General features: G+C 39.4%; 2 protein-coding genes across 2 annotated transcripts; both read left to right on the forward strand.

Annotated features, from left to right (window-relative positions):
• The first annotated feature begins 376 nt into the window (after positions 1-376).
• On the forward strand, positions 377-5,190 carry LOC144666083 (uncharacterized). The gene is made up of 2 exons (XM_078527429.1): positions 377-745; positions 4,984-5,190. The coding sequence occupies exons 1-2, from the start codon at positions 458-460 to the stop codon at positions 5,107-5,109; spliced, it is 414 nt and encodes a 137-aa protein (XP_078383555.1). The 5' UTR covers positions 377-457; the 3' UTR covers positions 5,110-5,190.
• A 1,929-nt stretch (positions 5,191-7,119) lies between these two features.
• On the forward strand, positions 7,120-16,411 carry LOC144666184 (polyadenylate-binding protein 1A-like). Its single transcript, XM_078527547.1, has 8 exons — positions 7,120-7,582; positions 7,681-7,993; positions 9,844-10,078; positions 10,678-10,942; positions 12,221-12,399; positions 14,045-14,113; positions 14,762-15,145; positions 16,013-16,411. Exons 1-8 carry the CDS (start codon positions 7,384-7,386, stop codon positions 16,277-16,279), a joined length of 1,911 nt encoding a protein of 636 aa, XP_078383673.1. The 5' UTR covers positions 7,120-7,383; the 3' UTR covers positions 16,280-16,411.
• Positions 16,412-17,534: the final 1,123 nt, after the last annotated feature.

The raw sequence follows: 17,534 nt of genomic DNA on the forward strand, positions 1-17,534 counted from the left end.
GTTTTGTGACAGCTGCAAAATCCTGCCAAAGACCCATTATTTCAAAGAAACTAAGATGAAAATCACTATGTTTGCCCATTTTAAAGAGTATCACAAAAATCATAAAAAATTTAAGAGTTTATATGGTTTTGGGGGACGCTGTCTCAAAATAAGAGAGGTTTGTATGGATTTTTAACCATGTTTCAACTTTCAAGGCCCATAACTTCGTCTGTGTGCATCCTAAAAGCGTCAAACTTGGTCGAATGACCAATCTCACCGGGTTCTTTCGTGTTGTGGTGTCAGATTATCGATTACTTGAAAATTGAAACTCGCCCCAGTTCCCTGCGCAACCTCACAGGGAACTGGGAACTGGGAACTGGGAACCATTACCACCGAATGGTTACCAAGCTTACAGCATAAACATGGCGGACGGTACATTTCGATTGTAACAAGTCAGAACAATCGCAGTTATTGTGAAATGTACGGTGGTCCTCGCCGTCCAACCTTCTCTCCATTTCAAGGGCGAGCCAGAGCACCTTCACCCAACTTTAGACCGCGGTTTGAGAACCCAGGATTTCAACCACCGGGCCATAATGTTTATCCATCTCAAAGACAACCTTTCCCGCCTCCGCAGAGGCAGTTTATGAATTACCCAGCTGGCCCACAGAGAGCAAGACCAGGTTTTCAGCCAGGGGTTTGGCAGTCAGCTGGACCAAGACAAGGCTTTCGACCTACAGGATATCCTGAACAACAAAGACCCCACAGGGTATGTACATCATATATAATGAAATGGGCTGTTGCATAGGGCCATTCCATAATTTTAATATCCGCACTCCCCCTATTGAGGGTTTTTGGTCTCACCCCCCTCGGAAATAACATTTGAAGACCCCTTCAGAATTTTTTGATCAAAGTGCCGACACATACAATTGATCTTCAGCAGTAACTTAATATTTACATTTTGGTTAATAAAGTAACAACCTCTCACTGCCGACATTGGCATTTAAAGAAGGTTGTAGTTCATGAATGTATAAGGTCTCTTTACGACCTTCTTTAAATGCCAATGTCGGCAGTGAGAGGTTGTTACTTTATTAACCAAAATGTAAATATTAAGTTACTGCTGAAGATCAATTGTCTCAGTCTCGGTTCCAGACCCCTTTCATAACAATATATAAATAGTTGCCATAATTTTAACGGTCATACTTTTGAAAATGTATGTAGCTTAGCATACGAAACTTCAAGTTTATAAAAATGCGATTTTTCATAATGTTTATCACCGCTGTTTGTGTTATATTTTTAACAAGAATCTGCAAGCAGTTTTCAACCGTGCGGTTAGTGTTTAACCACCTCTTTCAGTTCTTTGGCTAGAAAGGCGCGGCGCTGCACAGTAAAAAAACTTTAGAAAAGCAGTCACTTGAGAAACACACAAGTTGTGTTTGGGTCAGTCACGGAGTGTGCGTGACATGAATTTCCTTCAGCACGACTGGCCGGAGAAATGCCTGCTTACGCATACAAATATTTATTTTGTTCTGAATGTTCAATAAAATAAACACAAACCAGTTCATGAATGGCATTAGAAGAAGTCCATTTCACCGGAGGTCTTTCCGACAACTTTCTCGAATTAGCTGCAAATAGCGCATACTTGCCTGCGCAGGTAATTCCCCTGGCGCGATGGCATGTATCCCGTGCCTTGACACATTCTTGCTGAGCTTGCAATATACATTTCGATTCCAAGAATAAACTCAAAACAAAAATTGGAATATCCCGAAAACAAGTCGTTGTTTTGCAATGTTCAACACATTCCGGGTAAATTGTACGACTTGTACTCGCTCCGAGCCAAACGCCTGAATAACACAAAAATAACTATTTCACACAGAGCGCAGAGTGTTCGTAAATATTTTTAAAATAGGTGAATGATTATTTATAGCTACAGGTGAGCGATCGCGTGGCATGGGTCTGACATAGTGGTAGTTTTTAAATAGCTTGGACATGTCCAAGCGGTCATCAAATCTTGCGTGACCGTGACAAAGGAGCCGGCTGGGCCGCGTGGGTCTGGATTGATTTACCGACAAAAAAACTACAAAAAAACGAAAAAACGCCGGCCAGATTATGAACGGGCGGAGCACGGTTAATCAGGAATGGCCCATATTTAAAGCTATGAATACTGAATTCTACTATGAATATTGAATTCTGCAAAGAAAATTTTCGGCACTTCAAAGAAAATGCGCTAAATATTTCCGAAATAATAAGGGGGGACCCAGGCCCTGCGGTACTTCAAAGTGGATCTGCCACTGGCAAAGACCCCGGGGGGGCACCCTGTATATTTTTGGGTGGGGGTGTGCCGCTGGGAATTTGAAGGCCTTACCCTATACTAGACCATTTTCAGCTGATTTTTGCAACCCTATACTAGACTAGACACCGAAAATCCCTACCCTATCCCAGACTTGCATTTTTTTAGAACTGTATCACTATCAGTGTTTTAATGGAAAACTATCTGTCAACAAGGATGCCGCGATGTTTTTATCAACGTTTAGGAATTAATCCTCTTTCTCTTCTGAGTTTCTATTCCTATTCTGGACTTATTTCGTAATACCACCGATCAGTTTCCCGGCAAATGCTACCCTTTTCCAGACCAAAACTCTCTGATTTCTATGTACCCTATCCCAGACTAAACTGCTTGAAAACCATACCCTTCACAGCGGCACATACCTATATAGCTCATGTATGGGAGTGCCCCCCCCCCCCCGGGGTAAAGACCCACTATCAGACTGCAGGACCCACTATTGAAGGAACCTAACATACATTGTAACAGTCCATTTTGATTAAACATTGCTATATTAGAGCACTGAAACTGTAAAATGAGCATCTGGGCTCAAATGGAAACGGAATGCAACTTGAAAAAGTTAGGCTAACGTTTTCAAGTTGTTACACACATCATCAAAAGATCGATATTTATAGCCGTAGGTGGTCTAGTGGTCAGTTATTTATTTAATAAGTGATTTGCACCTTCAAAAAAATCACCTGTCAATCTGTTTTTCCTAATTTCCAACCCTGCTATTGTACATCCCTGTGATTCATATATTAAATAATCATCTCAAATTATTTCTGTTACTGTTTTCCTGCATAAAGATTGCTATAATAATTGAATTAATGCTAGTGTTACTTGTACAAAAGAAAAACCTACATTTTGTTAGAGCATTTTGACGTAATTTTATATTTTGTACAAAGTCCTTGTCTTGTTGCAAGTTTTTGAAATCTTGTACATGTGTTCCTCAAACTTTAAGGTGATCTATCTAAAGAGTCACTTATATTTAACTTGAGGGTGGTAAAGGGGGGGTATAGATCACGTTTCATGAAAAATAAACCAGCCCTTTCACAATTCACGAAAAATAATAATGGTATTTCACGCTACACGAAAAAAAGGTTTCTTAGAAGCATACCGTTTAAATACATTTTGAAAAGTTACATCCAAAGCAAAGCCTTGTTTGAGGTTTTCACTATTAGTCCGCCTCGCGTTCAGGGCACTTAAAAAAAAACAAGCTCTGAGTTCTATGTATGATGAACAGCACCATCTTCCTCTACTACAAAATCAACAGAATCGCTGTCGAATGAGTCGTCATCGTATTCGAATTGCTGATTGTCTCCTGGGTCCCTTGATGTAGACGCGTCTTCTCTTCCCTCGTCCTCTGATAATCCAGGTTGTTCTTCGAATTCTAACTGTTCTCCTTGATGGGTAGCGGTCTGATACACATTAAAAGGAAGAGTTACAGCTTTATACTTTTTTATTTTATTTTATTTTATTTAATATTTATTTTTTTTTATACTTGGTCTCTTACCATGTGTGTTTGTCCAGTTTCTCGTCATATCTTGGTCTGCTGAATTTACGAAAGGGAGGCTTTGTTGCGACATTCTTGGCAAATCTTGAACTCAAGATGAATTTGTGTTGAGGGCTCAGGATAATATGATGTCGTCTGTGTAAAGTAAAAAGTTGACCACTGTGTCATTTGTTTTGCTGATTCGAGAGCGGTGATCCCAAAATCCACTCTCCTGTCACGTCACGCAATATTATTTTTTTAAAAATCACGGTTCACGGTGAAATAAACATCTATTTCTCATCTATTTCTCATTTTGCTACAATAGAAATCACGATTCACGAGAAAAAAAATAGCCATTTCACATTTCAGGGGAAAAAAGGGGGGCCGATCACGGATCACGAAAATACCCTTTACCACCCTCTAACTTCAGGCACTAAATTTCGTAACAATGGATTGCATAACTCACGCTTACACACAAGTCAATAATCCTTTTGAACCGTCATTTTATATTTCTACTCGTGCTCCATGCAAAATGGCCGTGAGTTCTTCGATAGGTAGTTTCTTCCCTATCTGGACGATTTGGTGACCCGTACAGGAGACCAGGAGATTTTTCCTGAATCGGGGAGACTCCCAGATAATCAGGTCGGGAGAGTTGGCATAGATGTGTTTGAAGGCAACTTACCACACTTACATGATGTGCAAATTAGTGGTGGAAATACCTTGTGTGTGTGTGGGGAGGAGGACTAAAAATGGGGAGGGAAGGTGAGCAAAGTGCAAACTGGACTTAAAAGAGAGGGGGTAATTGTAAGTAAGGTGTGCTCTTCTTGTTCAATTAAGTGGAAGAGGTGATATGTCCTTTCAGGCCTCAACCTGATTTAAACAAAAAGGGCAATCTCGCATCCCTCTGGACCACTACTTCAAATAACTAACTAGACACAATACATTCAACTCTCGTTATGGCAGACACGCTCAGGGCATTGTTTAGTGTCCATTATAGTGAGAGTCCGTAATAGCGGGAGTCGTTTCCAGTCAAGCTTTTTGCCAGGGATCTGGATTTTGTCTGTAATAGCGAGTGTCCGCAATAGCAGGGTGTCTGCAAGGCGAGAGTTGGCTGTACTTATACTGAGACTTTTATGTCTGCTTGTGGAATTACTTCAAGAAACAAACAGTGTATTTTTCTGTTTATAAACAGGGTAGAGGCCGTGGCAACAGGTGGGAAGATTCATCAGGAATTGAAGCTTACTACAGGCATTCAATGGTTGAAGATCCATGGAAAGAACTGGAAGAAAAGTACAAAGAAAGGAACAAACATGATTAAAAAACTTTCATTAAAGTGCTTGTAGCTTGTATTTTTGTGAATAAAAAGCAGTTGTAAATAAAACAGCATTTTTACTACAAATGGTGTAAAACCCTTATTCTTGAATGATGAGACAAAACTGTGTTGTTTAAGAGACGAACCAAATTATTTTTTTGGAGGGGGGAGAAAAATATTGAAAAAAATGTGTGCAGGGCCTAAAAAACAAAATAAATTGTTTGCAAACATGATATGTATAAAAAAAAAATGTTTGAATTATAAAAATGTTTGAATTATAAAAATCTCGATGATTTGGTAAGTGCAGAATGCAATATGGAACAATTGAAAGTATGATGTTTTATATATGTTCGTGTTTATTTGCTTTATTTTACTTTCGGAAAAACTGTTCACAGGCTACTTGTATTCTTTCTCAGGTGTTTCTTACGCTAATCTTTGCAAACGTAACACGACACTTTTGTTCGTTTGTGACAAAATACTTTTGTCTTCCTTGAAAATGCGATAACATGAAACTTTTGTTTTTTGTTTGTTTTACGGCGGCATCGATGACATTTGTTTAATTTAATTAAGTTACGGTTTAGACTGCACGAAAGACGATGCTCAAAAACTTAAGAAACAAATCTAATCTAATCAAAAAAACAATTTTTCGACAGGTTTTTTAAAACGCAGTACAGCTAGGATATTTGTTTCCTGGTTATCAGGTGTTCACGCCGAAAATCCCGGTGCAAGTTTTTGCATACCTAATCACGAAAGCGCTGTGAAAGTGTCAAAATCTAATTTAATTAATTTGCGGTTTTTACTTGGCGCCAAGAAGTCTGCAGGAAGCCTACCGCAAACACGCAATACAAGCGATGTTCATGATAGTTCCAGAAAACAACGTAGACTAATATGCGCATGCGTTTGGTGTAAATTACGTTGAGTAGTACCACAAGGAGAGTAAAGGGTTTTCTGAAACAAATATATGCGTTTGAGATCTTCATATGAAAGTAACGTAGATGTGCTCCAGGTTTTACCTAGGAGTACTGTCAGGTGCTCCCCACCCCCACCCCCTCCACAAGGAATAATTAATTAATTGATATTAATTAATTATTTGGTGATTAAAAGTTTACACATTAGCGCGTTAGGGGTTTAGAAGACGACAGCCCACCAAACCATCACAAAAGTGCATTCTGCACTAAAAATGTTTGCAGATGTGCATAAACTTAAAAAAAAGTTTGCAGAGGAAATTTTTTTATACCCCCCCCCCCCCCTCTGATCTCCAAGAAAATAATGGTCTGTCCCTAAGAAGCTCTTACAACATTCATATTAGAGAAAAATAAAAGTTAGTGTTATTTGAAATAATTTTTTTCCGTTTGTTTGGCAACTATTAACAACTTTAAATTTATAGGTAGCCAATTGGTTTGGATCCCAGAAATTAAAGAAAACAGCCACACGAACAATTGAAATTTTATTGTAGGCAAGATTAACAGGTATTTGGATTTTGGGGGTCAATTTCCTGCCCCCACCCTAGAGATTTTTTTAATTCTCAAATGTTTCAAACTCGGACCAAAGAAACTAAGATCGTCTTCTTGAAAGTTGTCCAGCTTGGATAAATACCCAGTGCAAACAACTTAAAAAAAATTGCTAGCAAAAAATCAGAGTAAAATATATATGGAATAAGTTATGCTGAAAAAAAAAATGTTCTGGGGCAATAAACGGTCTTAAAAAATATTGTGAAGGCATAAAATTTAATCTCACCTATACTCTGATTTTATAATTCACTACCACAGCAATCACCTCATTGAAACTTTTCCCATTATATATTTCCCTATATTGGAGGTCAAATTTATATTTGACAAAAAATTACTGCATGCCCCTTTTCAGGGTAAACCGGAAATTCAAGTCTTCCCTGAATAAAAGCACGTGTCGGGAATGACGTAACCGGAAGTAAAATTTACCTTATTTTGGCCAATGAGGTGTCGCCCCTGCTAGTCTCAGAGGGAGCCCCCACGGATACATAAGGAAACTCGTGGCGCAAGACTTCCTCTCACCTTCGAGAAATCGTTGTCGGTGTCGACTTATTCTAAGAATTATCAACGGTTTTTAGCGTTTCTTTTTCTTTAGCGACGCTAAAAGCCGCCAAAAAAATTTGTAAAACGTAAAAAAAGGTTCAAAAAAAGTTTAAAAGCGGTAAAAATCTTTAGAAAAATTACAAAATCCTCAAAAAATTTCCAAAACCAAAGAAACCAGTTAAGGAACAGTCATCACAAGTGCAAGTGAACCCAAAGAAATTTGAAGAAAATGAATCCTGCTCCTGGTGCACCAAACTATCCCATTGCATCCCTGTACGTTGGTGATTTGGCAGCTGATGTCACCGAAGCGATGCTGTTTGAGAAATTCAGCACAGTCGGCGCTGTTTTGTCGATCAGAGTTTGCCGTGATATCGTTACGCGTCGCTCGCTGGGTTATGCTTACGTGAACTTTCAACAACCGGCTGCCGGTAAGCGAAAAGCTGTTTTTCCTTTCTTATTAAAAACTCAGGTTTAAGACGATGTTGTTGTGTGTTTGATAGCCTTTTATGTTTGTTTTTCTCCTTAGCGGAAAGGGCCTTAGATACCATGAATTTCGATCCGATCAAGGGACGGCCATGTCGAATCATGTGGTCGCAGAGAGATCCCTCTCTTCGCAAGTCTGGTGTAGGAAACATCTTCATCAAGAATTTAGACAAGAGTATCGACAACAAGGCTCTATACGACACCTTCAGTGCCTTCGGTAACATCTTGTCGTGTAAGATTGCTCAAGACGACGAGGCGAATTCCAAAGGATACGGTTTTGTTCATTTCGACACCGAAGAGGCAGCCGAGGATGCCATTGGAAAAGTGAACGGCATGTTACTGAACGACAAGAAAGTGTAAGTGTTCCATGCTTAAGCTTCGATTTAAACGTGTTTGTTGTGTTTTATTTTCACCAGTACAATTTTTAAAAAGCCATCTTAGTCGAACACGTGCAACAAGAGTGAGTATTTTGCTATGTCTATGCGTGTCGTTTCGTAATGTGATCGTATAAACGTTATCATTTAAGAATAAAAACTATTCAAGGTATTTAAAACACAGTCACGTACAGGTTACATCAAGCTTACAGTGTACTTGCTACCTGCGAAATATGCCACCAAATGTGCGTAGCGTAAAAGTACAAGAACTTCGTGTGTATGTTGGAAAATAATTGGCTTTTACATTTGTAAAAGTATATCAGCATAGAGGCTATAACCGCTGGGTTTAAAATGTTCTACAGTAGTGTCAAATCAACCCCTCCCCCAATACCCGAAAGTCATCTGGTATCCTACCCTGTCTAATAGAAGGTATATTTCACAGTCGTACACAGATATGATGATTACCCTAGCAATCCCGATTTCTCTAAACCTCCAAGGGAAATGAAAACTGGTTCTAGGAATTAACTCTAAGAGTTGGAAAAAAATGGGTTCAATTTTTCAGTGGCCAACGTAGTGTTCAACCTTTACACCCTGTATTCCTATTTCTGCCAAAAAGTAAAGACACCCTGATCGGTTGTTCAGTGCTCGAAACTAACTTTTGCGAGTGGTCTTCCATGGACAAGTGAAGTGAAGTTTTTACTGGTCCTAGAGGAAACTTAACTGGTCCCATATTAAGAACACAGTAAGTACGGTCCTTACTGTGTTCTTTATAAAAGCAAGTTATTATATGGGGCAGCCTTGGATCAGGAAAATAAAGAACAAGATGTTTTTCTTCTAAAATGTGTCTATAATATTAACAACTTTTCAAATAAAGTTATCAGAAAATCAACATAGTCAGGAGTGTTCATTCTTTCAGTAAACAGCCTTAACAGGGTTGGTTCGGAATTCTTGCAGCCTTCGCAACTTTCTTGAACATTCTTCTCATTAACAGACTCTGTTTGACCTGTCCTTTTGAAGTAGTTCTGTAACGAAAAAGCTTGGCGAGCTGCCATCGTTGTTGTTCAGGTTTTAACCGCCAAATATGCAAAGAAGAACTCACAATACGGAACCAAACAGCTGGATTACACAAGTTTACCGCGCGATCACAACCCCCTGCAATGTTGATGCCTACGGCGCATGCCTCTGAATTTCTCGACCCAGTTTCTAACGAATTTCAAAATGGCGTCGAAGGATAAATGAGCGATCGTAAACAAGAGACAAAGCATGCAATTAATAGTCATTTTTATTAACTCAAGATATACAAAATCAAAGAGTAATGAAGGGAAGGAGCAGTGTACTCGTCCACGAGCAAGAGTAAGTGGAAATTTCACTCGTCCGCTGGGAAATTTAACTCGTTTTTGACGAGTGAACGACCGTTAGCTTCGAGCACTGTTGTTCACGTGAGAGAATGCCCAAAGTTGCCAAGAGCAATGTAGACTGCTAACAGTTTCTCTTTTGCTGTAAATTCCGTGGTGATGAATGCAAGCGAGCAAAATATACCAGCAAAGCTGTAGGTGGTGAGAAGCGCTGGCGCCAGAAGCTTTCTTTTCGCTTTTCTTCTGACCCTTTCACTACTTGCCGCTCATGTATTGCGCTCACTTGCTTTTGCGTTCGTTCCCATGATAAACGTTTGTTTAACAGTAAATTCTGTTTATCACTCAAATAAAGAGTTGCCACTCTCTATTCTCAAATATGGGTTTTAATCTGTACATGTATTTAATGACATTTCTTTTCATATTGTTTTACTTTTCACTTTAGGAAGCTTACAATCAACATTAAATTTATTTCTACAGGTTTGCTACAAAGTGGATGTCCCGAAGAGAGCGTCTTGAAAAACTTGGAAACCAACCAAAGAAGTTTACCAATGTGTACGTAAAGAATTTTGGAGAAGAAATGACAGAGGACAATTTCAAAGAGCTTGTTGACAGCTTTGGTAAAATTCTGAGTCTCAAGGTGGTGACGTCTGACCAGGGACGCTCAAAGGGATTTGGCTTTGTTTCCTTTGAAACGCCTGAGGAAGCTCAACAGGTAGGAATGGCACATGACATCTGTTTTCTGGTCGATTTACATGGTATTACTTTGTTGCATGCGACAAGCTTTTGACTGGCCTACAACATGACTTAGGACCATTTCCAGGGTTGACGGGTTCTGAAAAATCTGGAAAGTCCTGAAATTTAATTGTGGCACTTCTCAGGACTGGAAAGTCCTGGAAAAAGACTTCAGGTCCTGGAAAGTTCTAGAAATTTGTTTAACTCAAGTGAGAGCAACTGAATTCTCAGAACTTACATTGTAAGAAATGTATGGCAGACAGTAAGGAGAAATAATATTGAGATCTTGGGAGTGAAAGGGTTGATAAGAATTTTGGAGTCATGGAAAAATCAATCTGAGTCCTTAAAAGTCCTGGAAAAGTGCTAGAAAATTGTTTGAAAAAGGGTAATAGAAGTAGAAGTAGAAGTAACTGTAGAAGTAATGTGGGAGCCCATCAGTTGTGTCCTCAGGACCCAAAACGTCTACTTGTCAAAAACTTCTGCTTTCTTAAATCTAAACAAAAGCCCTAATCTCTTGTGCAGTCAGCTTTAGCTTTTAGCTAACAATTGGTAAAATGTGTTTGTGGTTTTCTCTTCTAGGCTGTGGAGGAACTCTCTGGAAAAGATTGGAATGGACAAAAGCTTTATGCTGCCAGGGCACAGAAACGAGCAGAAAGACAGATGGATCTCAAGTCACAGTTTGAGAAGAGGAAGATTGAGCGCATTAATCGCTACCAGGGTGTTAACCTGTATGTCAAGAACTTGGATGATACCATTGATGATGCACGCCTTCGTGAGGAATTCAGCGCTTATGGAACTATCACCAGTGCTAAGGTTATGATGGATGACAAGGTCAACTCTAAAGGTACAGTACCTAGCTCCAGAAAAAGCGGGTTTTGTTTTTGTTGTTGTTGTAAAATTACTGCCCTGTTTCTTTTTTTGTGTGTACAATTTTTTTTTTCCTGCCTCAACTCATCTGTAAGCCTTCTTACTAAGAAACTAGCACAGCAGTGACTATTTGTTATGCTTAGGCCTGGTTCACACTAGCGACGTAAAACAACATAATGACAAGGTCAAACAAATGCAAAAAACACCTTGCATTGATGCTTTATGTCACCAGTGTGAACAGCACAACATAACAGGAACATAATGACATAAGCATAACAACAAAAGGAGAAAAACTGATCTTTTCTTTGTTATGTCAATAGTGTGAACTAAATTAACCCTTTCACCACCGCACGTTTTGACAGAAAAGTGCCCCTGACACTGGCCATTTAGAAAATGGCGATTTCTCAGGAAGGAATGGTGCACAATTTTTCAAATGAAGCTAGCGCATACTATAAACATCGTATCTAACTAAAAAATACATCACGGCAACGATAATTTCACAGCAAACAAATACATTAAAACAGTTATATTTATTTCATTCAACACATTTACAAAAAACAGTGAAAATGCTGCACAACTCTTACCACATTATGTAAAGATCGTTTGAGAGCATCCCTGTCGCATTCAGGTGAATTTCTTGTTTTTACGGTCTACTGTTCGCTTGAAATATCTTACACATCTTCACTAGTTATCGATAGAACAATTTTGAAATATTTGACTTTAACTCTTGAAATTCACGGTTAAATTTGCTCTTGAATGTTGTCTTCACTTTCGGTTGTTGCTGAAAATGGCGAAAAAAATTGCGCGGTAAGTTTTCCTCTTCGTTTTACAATGCTTTCTTCATCCTTCAGTTTGTGGAAACAGGCGGCCATTTTGTTTTCAAAGCATGTGCTTTCACTTGCATAAATTAGTTTTCCAAATATGGAAAGTAGTGCCCAGTTAATCCCAAAACAGAAGAGGTCGTTTCCAGGTGTTTTTTTTTTTTGGCAGCTAAAGGGGCCACGGGTGTTACACGCACTTTTAATTTTGGCCGCTAAAGGGGCCACCGGTGGTGAAAGGGTTAAGGCCTTAGTATAGCTGTATGCATGCCCAGCTGATCTTGTATAGGAAAAGGTGTTCTCTGGCCTGTTCTTTACATTCCAATGCATTGTATGAGCAGTTTTCTTTGTCATTGTTTTTGTCTCTCTGAAAGAAATAAAAAAAGGGTGAAATCATTGTTGCTTGTAACCAAAGCTTGTTACTTTTTCCATTGCAGGTTTCGGTTTTGTGTGTTTCTCTTCACCAGAAGAAGCCACTAAAGCTGTTACTGAGATGAATGGCAGGATTTTGGTGTCCAAGCCGTTGTATGTAGCCCTGGCTCAGCGTAAGGAAGAGCGCAAGGCCCAGCTTGCTGCACAACACATGCAGCGAATTGCTGGATTGAGAATGCAACAGGTATGAAATGTTAGCCAAGTATTTTGACCCGCTATACAATGAAGATTACCCTTTTTTGAATAGTTCGAGATCTACAGAAGAGCTGTGGAGATGTCAAAAACTCATTAATAATTCTCGAAGAAAATACAAAAGAAATTAATGTTAAATGAGTGTCTTTATTTTTATAAAGAATACTTTAGGTCCAATTTTCTGGGCCAAAGTAACCCCAAATCTAAATATTAGTGCAAGAATAAGTGGACTACACAGAAGATTTTGAAACTGTTCAATAAATTTGCAGTTTGGGTTTTATCAAGTCTAAAACACTCTGCTGCACCTCATGTTTTAAACTTGATAAAACACTGCTGCTCATTTATTAAACATTACATGAATGCTTCTCTTTTAAAGACATTTCAATAGTTCCTACAAATCCCTGTTCATTTTACAAGTGTTTGCTCACTATATTGTGGTAGTACTGTAGTGGCATTTGATACCTAAACAGGGCTGCACATAATTTTTTTCACTTGAAAGGACATCTCCACTAAGACACTATCTTGGTCGGACGAAACAAAATTTTGGTTGGACAATAGGTTGAATTTTTATTCATCATTGCAGTAAAATGATTTACGATCAAAAAATTGTCCAGACATAATGTCTGACCACACTTGGCATTTCATCAGACATGAGCAAATTTTGTTCGGCCAATGTCCGATTATCGACTGTTATTAGCAGCCCTGCCTATACCATTGTATCATATACATTAAGTTCTTTGCTTTTCAATTTACTGTTGTTTATTTGATAACTCGCTTTAATGCTGGAAATCAAGAGGGGTTTCGCTAACTTGGGCTAAATTACTGCTCGATGCCCAGTGGTTTCTGTTGTGCTCTGTTCAGTGTGGGGTACATACAGTAGATATGGGCAGACAATAATCCTGTTCTTTTACAATAGATTGCTTTGTTATTATAGCAATCTATCAGTGTGAATACAGGAACATTGCAGAACACTTCTGTTTAATGGTATCAGTTATTCATAATAGACCTTTTGCCCTTGGTTTGTTTTTCCATTACAGACCATGTGATGTTCTCTAGAGAATTTTCCTTTTATCCACATAAATACTTTTCATTCATATACACGCGACTATTTGAAAATTTGAAAGAAAGAATTATCAAGAGTATCGTCACATGGTCTGTAATGGGGCAACAAAATGCCCAAGTGAAAAAGGTCTATTGTGGTAGGATTGCCAGTGTAGCAATGTAAATCAAAAAAGACAATTAAGATGGAACCTCTGCGCATGGCACCAAACGCTGGCCATATACAGTCAATAATGGGGTGTCCATAATAACGAGGTGTCCGCAAGGCGGACACCTCGTTATTATGGACACCCCATTATTATGGAGAGGAGTTGAAGTCCCGGCAAAAAAGAATTGCTGAAAATTACTCCCGCTATTACAGACTTTCTTTATAATGGACATAAAATTGTGGTCCTGAAGGTGTCTATTATAGTGGGAGTTGACTGTACTGACTGTTTCAGCCTGGTCAACAAGCAGTTAGAGGTAATAGTCGTGTGATCACAAGGCGTAGTACAGTAATGCATCAAGATTTCCTTTGAAGCACAGCCAGTATTAGTTCTCTATTTTTAGTTAATGTTGTTGATATCCCTTCACTTTAGGCGGCTGGTCAACAAGTTGGTCAAGTGTTCCCTCAAGCAGGAGCATTCTACATGCAACCTTTGGCCCAGGTAAGATACAGTGTAAAACATCAATGAAATAAACATGTTTTGTATATTTTGAGAAAGGTTGTCGAAAAAAAAAAAAAAAGGGGGGTATTGTATATTTACATCTAGAAGGCAATACATACTAGTTATGCAACGGAGAATTTGTTTTTTCTTTCGAGTGGTATACTATGGAATATCCCACGAATCACTTGAGAAAATACAAGTGACAAATACAAGTGACAAGTGGGATATTCCATTAGTATACCACGAGAAAGTTTAAACAACGGCTTTCCTGTATTTTCTGATTGGCTGTATTTTCTATGGCATGGTATAAATTTGTAAATGCTTGATAGCAACATAGAGATTGGCATGAACAGATTAAGCCTTGGCCTCGGAGCTTGTTCTGCTTGAGGAGCAAAAATTTCACTACCCTCAGATAGCAAAAGCCATTCAATACGGGAAATGTTAGCACTACCTTAAAAGATGAACTTTCTCTAGTTTGGTGTTTACAAGTTCATGAGTTTTTCATTAATAAAATTACATTTTGTGCTTACTTGCTATGTTCAGCCAGAAAACAAACCATTACAAGTTGGAAAGTGTTTCCAACAAAATGGTAGTTGTGGCTATTACAAGATGATTAAGAATAAGCTTACGTTTTCTTCTGATTCAAAGGCTGGACAGCGTCCATTCTTCACGCCACAAATGCAGCAGGTGCGTCCTCGCTGGCAGCCAATGCAGGCACAACAGCAGGTGCGACCCGGGGGTATGCAAGGAATGCCTGGAGCTGGGCAGGTTCCACGTGCCAGAGGCATCCGTCAGGTGCCACCTCGCGGTGTACCTGGGCAACAGCAGCCAGGGGGTGCAGGAGGTCCCGGTCAGAGAGTGGGAGGGATGGGCCAAGCACAACAAGTGCGTGGTCCTGGACCAATGCAGGGTCAAGGTCAGAGACCAGCCTACAAGTTTCAACAGAATGTGCGTAACCAGCCTGTTCAAGGACATCCAGGAGCCGTGGCCATGCAGCCACAGGAACAAGTGCCACAGGCCATCCACATTCCTGTGAGTAGCATTAAGTTAATTTTGTAAACAATAAGTGTTCATAATGAGTGCCCTTCTGGTTACAGTTGGGTGTTCTCAGTTTTGAAGCTTCATGCATGTCCGAAAGAATGATGGCAATATATAGATATATAGAAATTATATTAACCAAAAAACTGTAACATTTAAAATGTATCTTAAAGGAGAATTGTTTACATGCAGATTTAGACAAAGGTGTCATTGCTAAAATTTTGAAAAGGAACAAGTAGGTAACCGGACATCCTGTAATTGTGTCATTTACATACCCAACCTTGGTCGCTTTGTACTCGGTTAGAATACAGGTTTCCTTGGTCTAAAAACACAAGTCAACAAAAAAAAAAAAGAAAAAATATGAATATCCTCGTTCTAAAACTACCGAAATAGCTTGGATAAATTTTTCACTGCAGTTTGCCTACTGCATAGTAAGCTTCTACATGTACAACGGTTTCACAACTGTTGTAGAAGTGAGTAAATTAATTACCTACCGCACCTGTATTGGTGAGTACAAGCCAGCCAAAGTTGAGTATGATGTCTATGAGCTGTCTGTTTGGTGATTATGAACTGACCGAAGTTACGTTTGAACAAGCTGAGAACGAAACAGGGCTACTGAAGTTATTTCAGCTAGAACTTTTTTTTGTAATACAGTAAAAACCCGCGAGTAAGAACCTATTTTTTTTTTCAGATTAGCCTAAACAGGTTCTCACGAAAAGGTTTCCTTTTCTTTCTCCTTTTCAAAATGGTACCTAATTTTCAAATTTTAGCCTAACAGGTTCTTAAAATGTAAGGTTCATACTCGTGGGTTTTTACTGTAGTTGAAACTGAGTCCTAATGAACTGCTATTTCTCATTTCAGGGACAAGATCCCCTCAACCCCAGTGCCCTTGCTGCAGCCTCTCCACAAGACCAGAAACAGATGTTAGGTGAGCGTCTGTTCCCACTGATCCAGTCCACCCACCCAGATCAAGCTGGTAAGATCACTGGTATGCTGCTGGAGATCGACAATGCTGAGCTGTTGCACATGCTGGAGTCGCGGGAGGCCCTGCAAGCCAAGACTCAAGAGGCTGTGTCCGTGCTGCGCGCCCACAGTGCCAAGGAAAAGACCACAGAGATGAAGAACTGAAGTGTGCCTGTGCCACTGAGTTCACTTAAACCGGACAAGACTTAAACACAAACCCGATGTTAATTTTACCATGGATTTGACGAGTTATTTCAGAATGATACAATAAAGTTTTTCTCATCATTCTGTTAAAAAGAGTTTTGTTGATTGTGTCACTCTTGGGCTGGTCTGCTCAAAGCATGATTAACATGAATTCTGATTACAGCTTTCAACTTTTATTTGGTTTTTCTTTCTACCCTCGTTTTGACGTCGACTAATCGCATCTTCCCCAGAGCAGAAAAAAATTTAACTTTTTACAGGAGAAATTAAACCCTCGACTAACTTTTCGAAGATCTAGCCCCTGGTTTATGTTGTTTCTTTTAAAGAGTGCTTTGCAACGTATTGCTTCCAGGCTCGTTCCCAGTCCCTACTTATTTGTTTCTAAAGGCGATAAAAGACTGGGGCGCAATGGGGGTTAGTGTTGTGGAGGTTAAGTTTTTTTTTTTTTTTTTTTTTTTTTTTTTTTTTTTTTTAGGCAAGGGTTGCGGGGCAAGCTGGGAGGGGCGAAGAAAAAGTAGATTCCCTTGATGCATTGCGTTTTAGTCAAAACCGAACGAGTCTGGTGTTGCTTCTCTGTGCGATAGTTAACACAGCAGAATCCCGATCTCTTGAACCCTCGGTTCCTCGAGTCCCGATTACTCAAACCAAATTTCGTTTCCCTTGGATAGTACTCCTATTCTCACCAGCGATCAGGTCTGCACTTCAACATCTGATGCGTGTGGCATCATGGATACTGTTTGATTTATTTTTAAGGCCCAATCCACACTGGCCCGCGTAAATTTGGAAACGTATCTTTTTTCCCGGATAGGCCAACCGTCCACACTGAAACGGCGTTTCGCTCACTGTAAATGGTACTTAACAAAAACGCTCTCCAAAAGTGGGTAAATTTAAAAACGTCAGCTAGGTGGTCTAGTGTGGACGGCAAAAACGGGCGAAACCGGGTCTTTTTGAAAATATGACGTGTTGTAACTCAACGTGTGATGAAGCGTATCGTTTTCAAATTTACCCGGGTTGATTTGGACGGAAAACATTTTATACGTGTTTTCAAATTTACCCGTGTTTATGTGGACGAGGCCTGACTGTTTCAGCGAGGTGTGAAAAAACGGTTTGCAGAAAGTTTTTTTTATATAAATGGCGCGCGAAGAGTGCATTCTCAAACTGTTTCGAAAAACAAAAAAATTAAATGCTTCCAGATTGCCTGAATGAATGTCTATATGCG

Source organism: Oculina patagonica, chromosome 9 (assembly GCF_052425735.1).
Source record: "Oculina patagonica isolate OP01 chromosome 9, crgOcupat, whole genome shotgun sequence".
Classification (NCBI taxonomy): Eukaryota; Metazoa; Cnidaria; class Anthozoa; order Scleractinia; family Oculinidae; genus Oculina; species Oculina patagonica.